Source organism: Salvelinus alpinus, chromosome 15 (genome assembly GCF_045679555.1).
Source record: "Salvelinus alpinus chromosome 15, SLU_Salpinus.1, whole genome shotgun sequence".
Classification (NCBI taxonomy): Eukaryota; Metazoa; Chordata; class Actinopteri; order Salmoniformes; family Salmonidae; genus Salvelinus; species Salvelinus alpinus.
In genome coordinates, this window is record NC_092100.1 from 18,197,392 (window position 1) to 18,206,959 (window position 9,568).

The 9,568-nt window shown below is 41.2% G+C and overlaps 1 protein-coding gene across 1 annotated transcript; it reads right to left on the bottom strand.

Annotated features, from left to right (window-relative positions):
• Positions 1–4,244: 4,244 nt before the first annotated feature.
• LOC139539601 (prostaglandin E2 receptor EP4 subtype-like) lies at positions 4,245–8,487 on the bottom strand. The gene is made up of 2 exons (XM_071342685.1): positions 7,399–8,487; positions 4,245–7,304 (listed from the first exon to the last, which is right to left on the bottom strand). The coding sequence occupies exons 1-2, from the start codon at positions 8,179–8,181 to the stop codon at positions 7,050–7,052; spliced, it is 1,038 nt and encodes a 345-aa protein (XP_071198786.1). The 5' UTR covers positions 8,182–8,487; the 3' UTR covers positions 4,245–7,049.
• Positions 8,488–9,568: the final 1,081 nt, after the last annotated feature.

Genomic DNA, 9,568 nt, shown 5'->3' on the forward strand with positions numbered 1-9,568 from the left:
TTTGGCGCCCTGCAATTTCACTGGCTGTTGTCATATCGATCCCATTAACGGGGTCCCAGCCATAAGAATGAAGCACCAGCTGTCAGAGCAGCTCACAGATCACTGCACCTGTACATAGCACATCTATAAATAGCCCAAACAACTACCTCTTCCCTACTGTATTTATTTATTTATTTACTTTGCTCCTTTGCACCCCAGTATTTCTACTTTGCACACTCATCTACTGTCAAATCTACCATTCCAGTGTTTTAATTGCTATATTGTATTTACTTCGCCACCATGGCCTATTTATTGCCTTTACCTCCCTTATCTCACCTCTTTTGCTCACATTGTATATAGACTTATTTTTCTACTGTATTATTGACTGTATGTTTGTTTTACTCCATGTGTAACTCTGTGTTGTTATGTGTCGACTTCCTGACTGATGTCTTGATGCTAAAATATATCCACATAATTTCCCTTCCTCATGGTGCCATCTTTTTTGTGAAATGCACCAGTCCCTCCTGCAGCAAAGCACCCCCACAACATGATGCTGCCACCCCCGTACTTCACGGTTAGGATGGTGTTCTTCGGCTTGCAAGCCTCCCCCTTTTTCCTCCAAACATAACGATGGTCATTATGGCCGAACAGTTCTATTTTTGTTTCATCAGAGGACATTTCTCCAAAAAGTACGATCATTGTCCCCATGTGCAAACCGTAGTCTGGCTTTTTTATGGCGGTTTTGGAGCAGTGGATTCTTCCTTGCTGAGCTGCCTTTCAGGTTATGTCGATATAGGACTCGTTTTACTGTGGATATAGATACTTTTGTACCTGTTTCCTCCAGCATCTTCACAAGGTCCTTTGCTGTGGTTCTGGGATTGATTTGCACTTTTCGCACCAAATTACATTAATCTCTAGGAGACAGAACGCGTCTCCTTCCTGAGCGGTATGACGGCTGTGTGGTCCCATGGTGTTTATATTTGCGTACTATTTGTACAGATGAACGTGGTACCTTCAGGCGGTTGGAAATTGCTCCCAAGGATGAACCAAACTTGTGGAGTTCTACAAGGTCTTGGCTGATTTCTTTTGATTTTCACACGATGTCAAGCAAAGAGGCAGTGAGTTTGAAGGTAGGCCTTGAAATACATCCACAGGTACGCCTCCAATTGACTCAAATGATGTCAATTAGCCTATCAGAAGCTTCTAAAGCCATGACAACATTTTCTGGAATTTTCCAAGCTGTTTAAAGGCACAGTCAACTTAGTGTATGTAAACTTCTGACCCACTGTAATTGTTATACAGTGAATTATAAGTGAAATGATCTGTCTGTAAGCAATTGTTGGAAAAATGACTTGTGTCACGCGCAAAGTAGATGTCCTAACTGACTTGCCAAAACTATAGTTTGTTATCAAGAAATTTGTGAAGTGGTTGAAAAACTAGTTTTAATGACTCCAACCTAAGTATGTAAACTTCCGACTTCAACTATATATATATATATATATATATATATATACGTATCAGTCAAAAGTTTGGCACACCTACTCATTCCACCCCATTATGTTAATTGTTTTATATATCCAAATACACCCAATGTATTTATGCAAATTAAAGACAAATTATTTAATTTGAACATAAAACATAAATTCTTGGCCCAAATGACAACACGTCAATGTTTCAAATGCGTTCTTCCTGAACGACTGAGAAAATGAATGTAATCTGAGGAAAAATGGTAAACATATGTTGTGCTGTCTGTTGTTGAAGAGATGCAGGAGGAGGCTCTGAAGCTGGTGCTTTTGCATCTGGAGGACAGCTCTGCTCTATCCAGGAAGGTCCTAGTGCTGTTTATGGTTCAGAGGTTAGAGCCAGGCCTCCAAGACCAGCATAGGCCACGTGGTACAGCTTCTCTACAGGGCCTCCTGTTTTAAGGTAGGTCTGACACTACCTACAAACATACAGTACCAGTCAAAAGTTTGGACACCTACTCATTCAAGGGTTTTTCTTTATTTTTACTATTTCCTACATTGTAGAATAATAGTGAAGACATCAAAACTATGAAGTAACACATATGGAATCATGTAGTAACCAAAAAAGTGTTAACCTCTCTAGGGTATGTGGGACGGTAGCGTCTCACCTCGTCAACAGCCACTGAAACTGCAGGGCGCCAAATTCTAAACAACAGAAATCCCATAATAAAAACATACAAGTATTTTACACCATTTTAAAGATACTCTTGTTGTAAATCCAGCCACAGTGTCCGATTTCAAAAAGGCTTTATGACGAAAGCAACCCAAACGATTATGTTAGGTCAGAGCCAAGTCACAGAAAAACACAGCCATTTTTCCAGCCAAAGAGAGGAGTCACAAAAAGCAGAAATATAGATCAAATTAATCACTAACCTTTGATGCTCTTCATCAGATGACACTCATAGGACTTCATGTTACACAATACATGTATGTTTTGTTCGGTAAAGTTCATATTTATATCCAAATATCGGAGTTTACTTTGGCGCGTTACGTTCAGTAGTTCCAAAACATCCGGTGATTTTGCAGAGAGCCACATCAATTTACAGAAATAGTCATGATAAATGTTGATAAAAATACAAGTGTTATACATGGAATTTTAGATCCACTTCTCCTTAATGCAACCGCTGTTTCAGATTTCAAAAAAACTTTACGGAAAAAGCAAACCATGCAATAATCTGAGTCCGGCGCTCAGACGACAAATCAACCCAAAGAGAGATCCGCCATGTTGGAGTCAACAGAAGTCAGAAATAGCATTATAAATATTCACTTACCTTTGATGATCTTCATCAGAATGCACTCCCAGGAATCCCAGTTCCACAATAAATGTTTGTTTTGTTCAATAATGTCCATTTATGTCCAAATTCCTCCTTGTTGTTCGCTCGTTCAGTACACAATCTAAACTCACGACGTGCATGCAAGTCCAGCGGAAAGTACGGACGAAAAGTCCAAAAAGTTATATTACAGTCCGTAGAAACATGTCAAACGAAGTATAGAATCAATCTTTAGGATGTTTTTAACATAAATCTTCAATAATGTGCCAACCGGAGAAAGAAATGCAATGGAACTCAAGCTAACTCTCACATGAACGCGCATGGTGAGCTCGTGGCACTCTGGGAGAGACCTTACTCAATCCCCTCTCATTCGCCCCCACTTCACAGTAGAAGCATCAAACAAGGTTCTAAAGACTGTTGGCATCTAGTGGAAGCCTTAGGAAGTGCAACATGACCCCATTCCCACTGTATCTTGGATAAGCAAAGAGTTGAAAACCAGATTCCCCACTTCCTGGTTGGAATTTTTCTCAGGTTTTTGCCTGCCATATGAGTTCTGTTATACTCAGACATCATTCAAACAGTTTTAGAAACTTCAGTGTTTTCTATCCAAATCTACTAATAATATGCATAACCTAGGATCTGGGCCTGAGTAGCAGGCAGTTTACTCTGGGCACGCTTTTCATCCGGACGTGAAAATACTGCCCCCTACCCAAGAGAGGTTAAACAAATCAAAGCTGTCATCAAGGCAAAGGGTGGCTACTTAGAAGAATCTCAAATATAAAATATATTTTGATTTGTTTAACACTTTTTTGGTTACTATATGATTACATATGTGTTATTTCATAGTTTTGATGTCTTCACTATTATTCTACAATGTAGAATAATAGTTTTCTTTTAAAATAAAAAGCCTTGAACGAGTAGGTGTGTCAACTTTTGGCTGGTACCGTATATATATATATTTTTTAACATTTTTATTGTTGGACATGTAAAAACACCTAGACATGAAAATACTGTAAATACCACAGGATATGAGTTGCATGTGATTTTAATTTAAGAAATCTGTACCCACGTATTCCCACCATAATAGAGAGACACGTGATCGTATACATATGTAAGCAAGGTTTGAAATGATTGTGTTAGTCAAACATATCTGTTTGGGCTTCTTGCCCAAATTGTATAACAATTCCAGTGGGTCAGAAGTTTACTGTGCCTTTAAACAGCTTGGAAAATTCCAGAAAGAAGGATCTGGAGAAGGTCTGTATGGAGGAGTGGGCCAAAATCCCTGCTGCAGTGTGTGCAAACCTGGTCAAGAACTACAGGAAACGTATGATCTCTGTAATTGCAAACAAAGGTTTCTGTACCAAATATTAAGTTCTGCTTTTCTGATGTATCAAATACTTATGTCATGCAATAAAATGCAAATTAATTACTTAAAAATCATAATGTGATTTTCTGGATTTTTTTCCCGTCTCTCACAGTTGAAGTGTACCTATGATAAAAATGACAGACCTCTACATGCTTTGTAAGTAGGAAAACCTGCAAAATCGGCAGTGTATCAAATACTTGGTCTCCCCACTGTATATCCCACTTATGAAACTCCTCCTTCTCTCCAATCCTTGCATCTAATGGTTCCACAGGAAGAGGGTAGTAAACCTTTATTACTCCCTTCAGGGGATCTGAACTCATCTCCTGACCTCAACCCCTCCTTCGCCTAGTCCACAGATGTCCATCTGCCTCCCCGATAGCAATCTTTTGATCTCCTCCCATCCACCCAGCACATTCCACAGCCACTCTGTCTTTCTACAGATCTCACTCCTTATATTATATGCTTCTGATCTATCATTTATTTAATATTGCGATGTTCAAAGTTTAGCTGACTGTGCTGATTCCAACAACATTCAGTTAGACTTGATATCGGACAATCTGGGGGAAGTGGGGAATATTGGCGTGCTTGAAATACTTTGCAAATGCAATTTATTTGTATTTGAAAACTGAAATGGTTTATTCATTCCTTTTCAGTAGACACTCTTATACAGAGCAATTTACAGTAGTGAGTGCATACATTTTCATACTGTTCCCCTGTGGGAATCGAACCCACAACCCTTGCATTGCAAACGCCATACTCTACCAACTGAGCCACATCATCACAAACCACTTGATATATCAATGTGCTCAATTACTGTATTGTGCATTGTTTTTCTTCATGATGATGGAAAGTCTACAGGTACAAACCTAGATGTCCAACCTATGTACAATACAGTAATATACATTTACGTGAAGTGGTTTGTAAGAGTGGTAAAAGGTACTGCACAAAAGTGGTTGTTTTTCATGTTATTTGATCAAGAAAAATATTTTATTTGATGTGGATGTTGTGTGTTTTCCCATAACTTTGCACCTTTTCATATAAATGTTTGAGGACAGGGTTTTGTTATTTCTGGATATCATTAGAATGACAATTGCAGAGAAAGCAACAGGGCAACAACTCTTATAATTCCAACTATTGAATCCTGCAAGATACTGTTCTTAATTATACAGCTACCTTTTTTGCCAAAGCAGAGATGCTGAAAAAACGTTTTGTCCCATTACATCTATTTCGGTCCGCTAATATTACATTTTTATTTATTTTTTATTAATTGTATTGATATATACAGTGCATTCCGGAAAGTAGTCGTACCCCTTGACTTTTTTCACATTGTGTTACGTTACAGCCTTATTCTAAAATGGAGTAAATATTTTTTCCCCTCAAATCTACAGACAATACCCCATAATGACAAAGTGAAAACAGGTTTTTAGAAATGTTAGCAAATGTATTAAAACAGGAATACCTAATTTACATAAGTATTCAGACCATTTGCTATGAGACTTGAAATTGAGCTCAGGTGCATCCTGTTGCCATTGATCATCCTTGATTGGAGTCCACCTGTGGTAAATTCAATTCATTTGACATGATTTGGAAAGGCCCACACCTGTCTATATAAGGTACCACAGTTGACAGTGCATGTCAGAGCAAAAACCAAGCCATGAGGTTGAAGGAATTGTCTGTGGAGCTCCGAGACAGGATTGTGTCAAGGCACAGATCTGGGGAAGGGTACCAAAACATTTATGCAGCATTGAAGGTCCCTAAGAACACAGTGGCCTCCATCATTCTTAAATGGAAGAAGTTTGGCGCCACCAAGACTCTAGAGCTGGCTGCCTGGCCAAACTGAGCAATCGGGGAGAAGGGCCTTGGTCAGGGAGGTGACCAAGATCCCAAGAACCAGAGTTCCTCTGTGGAGATGGGAGAACCTTCCAGAAGAACAACCATCTCTGCAGCACTCCACCAAGCAGGCCTTTATGGTAGAGTGGCCACTCCTCAGTAAAAGGCACACGACAGCCCGCTTGGAGTTTGCCAAAAGGCATCTAAAGCAATTTTCTCTGGTCTGACGAAACCAAGATTGAACTCTTTGGCCTGAATGCCAAGCGTCACATCTGGAGGAAACCTGGCACCATCCCTACGGTGAAGCATGGTGGTGGTAGCGTCATGCTGTGGGGATATCTTTCAGCGGCAGGGACTGGGAGACTATTCAGGATCAAGGGAAAGATGAACGGCGCAAAGTACAACGAGATCCTTGATGAAAACCTGCTCAGGACCTGAGACTGTGGCGAAGGTTCACCTTCCAATAGGACAACGACCCTAAGCACACCGCCAAGGCAATGCAGGAGTAGCTTCGGGACAAGTCTCTGAATGTCCTTGAGTGGCCCAGCCAGAGCCCGGACTAGAACATCTCTGGAGTGACCTGAAAATAGCTGTGCAGCGATGCTCCCCATCCAACCTGACAGAGCTTGAGAGGATCTGCAGAGAAGAATGGGAGAAACTCCCCAAATACAGGTGTGCCAAGCATCATACACAAGAAACCTCGAGGCTGTAATCGCTGCCAAATGTGCCAGAACAAATTATTGAGTGAAGGGTCTGAATACTTATCTTGTTTTTGCTTTATCTTTATGGGGTATTGTGTGTAGAGTGATGAAGAGAAACATATATTTGATCAATTTTAGAATAAGGTTGTAAGGTAACAAAATGTTGAAAAAGTCAGAGGTCTGAATGCTTTCCGAATGTACTGTATTTTTTCATTCTGATTTTTCAGGGGGTGCTGCAGCCCTACTTGTTAGCTATGTTTGTCCCCCCTGCGTGATGTGGGCGCAATGGGAGACTGGCTGTTAGTTGATTGATGTTGGTGCTGCTGTACAGTGCTTCAAAGGTATGTGAACACATTCGTTTTTTAAATTTAACCTTTATTTAACTAGGCAAGTCATGGGTGTTTGTTTGGTAGTGGAAAGTCCTTTGTGAGGATTTGACTGGCAACATGGGTTCTTTGCCTTTTCGACCACTGTAAACCCGTTTAGATAATCTCCGAATCTTACTGAACAGAGTCCTTCTCAGCAAAATGTAGATCCAAGGGTCAAGGATGGCGTTGACGGCGGCAATCCGTATAGCCTTCAAATCTGCATGGGAATTATCTTCCCGTGATATCTGGTTAGCAAATACGCGTACCTACAACAGCATAACAAGAGATATGCCCATTAGACCCACTGCTTTCCTCTTAGACAAACTAAATTAACATATACAATATTAAGACGTTCCTTACCACCAGCGGCGCTGAGCAACCTAAAACAACCATCGAGGTCACCACGAGCACCGTCATCATTTGGGCTTCCACGCCGGAGGAAAGCGCTGTCCAATGCGCCCGTGTGCTCCCTCTAGTAACTGGACGTTGGATTTTCCTGCGATGCATTATCAATAGAGTGCCACAAACTGCAAAGTTGAGGACTATCGTCATCAATATGAGTAGAAAACTCACACTTGCATATAAAAACGAATAGGCTGCAGACAACGGCTCATGAGCCATCCAGTTGATGAAGCACCAGGTTTTGGAGGGCTGGCTCATGCTTTCAGTCATACCCATCACTGGAAGACAACAAAATAGAATGTTGCTGAGATAAATGCAAAACAAGCACTTGCGCGCAAACTGTTGGCCAATTCCCCATCTTTGGTATGTGTAAGGGCAGCATATTGCGAGGTAGCGCTCAACAGACATTGCGCATATAATACTTAGTCCTGCCACTCCGAAGAACAGCAACAAAAATGAATGGAATTCACAAAGATGACGGTCATAGAGTACATTTTTATCGAGGTAAGTGGCTATGGTGATTGGGCTGGCCAGACAAGTCCCAAGAAGATCGGTGACAGCCAAACCGCAAACTAAGGCGAAGAACGCGGACGGCTTGCGCCCTTGCTTAGATCCAGATAGAGCGCCTATTGCTATTGTATTTCCAATGACACCAACTGCAAACATAAATACAGGTAAAGCCATGGCTGCAGCTGACTTGTCATGCACAGTGTGTGTAGTGAAATTACTTGTATCGTTCATGTTTTCCGTTCCAAAAGAAAGCTATCCAATGGGCGTTATTTGTTCCTTTCTTTTAGACAGATGCTCCTTACTTCTTGAGTCCATTACAATCCAAGCAGGATATTGACAAATGTGTTTTCTCTTGTAAAATCCCTATTTCATGATTGCTGTTGTTCAATAGCCTACATTGACACCAACCTTTGAAATATCCCGTTGATGGAAAAACTTGGAAATGCGCTCTTGACGCCCAGCAATCTGGTACTAATAGATATATCATAGCCAGTGGGGCGCAGAGCCAGGCGGCCCTATACGCCCACTTCACAAGTTGCGTAGGGCCCCGCCTATCCCTCGTGTCAAGCGGGTGTTAATGTTTACAACTTCGATGAGAGGATAATTTTTTTACATTTTATTTAACCTTTATTTTACTAGGCATGTCAGTTAAGAACAAATTCGTATTTACAATGAGGGCCTACCAAAAGGCCTCCTGTGGTGATGGGCCTGGGATAAAAAAAATATATATATATATAAATACAGGGCAAAACACACATCACAACAAGAGAGACAACACTACATAAAGAGAGACCTAAGACAACAACATAGCAAGGCAGCAACACATGACAACACAGCATGGTAGCAACACAACATGACAACAACATGGTAGCAGCACAACACATGGTACAAACATTATTAAGTCCAAGAAGGTAGAGACAACAATACATCACACAAAGCAGCCACAACTGTCAGTAAGAGTGTCCATGATTGAGTCTTTGAATGAAGAGATTGAGATAAAACTGTCCAGTTTGAGTGTTTGTTGCAGCTCGTTGCAGTCGTTCGCTGCAGCGAACTGAAAAGAGGAGTGACTCATGGATGTGTGCGCTTTGGGAACCTTTAACAGAACGTGACTGGCAGAATGGGTGTTGTATGTGGAGGATGAGGGCTGCAGTAGATATCTCAGGGAGGAGTGAGGCCTAAGAGGGTTTTAGAAATAAGCATCAACCAGTGGGTCTTGCGATGGGTATACAAAGATAACCTGTTTACAAAGGAGTATAGAGTGCAGCGATGTGTCCTATAAGGAGCATTGGTGGCAAATCTGTTGGCCAAATGGTAAAGAACATCTAGCCGCTCGAGAGCACCCTTACCTGCCGATCTATAAATTATGTCTCCGTAATCTAGCATGGGTAGGATGGTCATCTGAATCAGGGTTAGTTTGGCAGCTGGGGTGAAAGAGGAGCGATTACAATAGAGGAAACCAAGTCTAGATTTAACTTCAGCCTGCAGCTTTCATATGTGCTGAGAGAAGGACAGTGTACCGTCTAGCCATACTCCCAAGTACTTGTATGAGTTGACTACCTCAAGCTCTAAACCCCCAGAGGTAGTAATAACACCTGTGGGAAGAGGGGCATTTTTC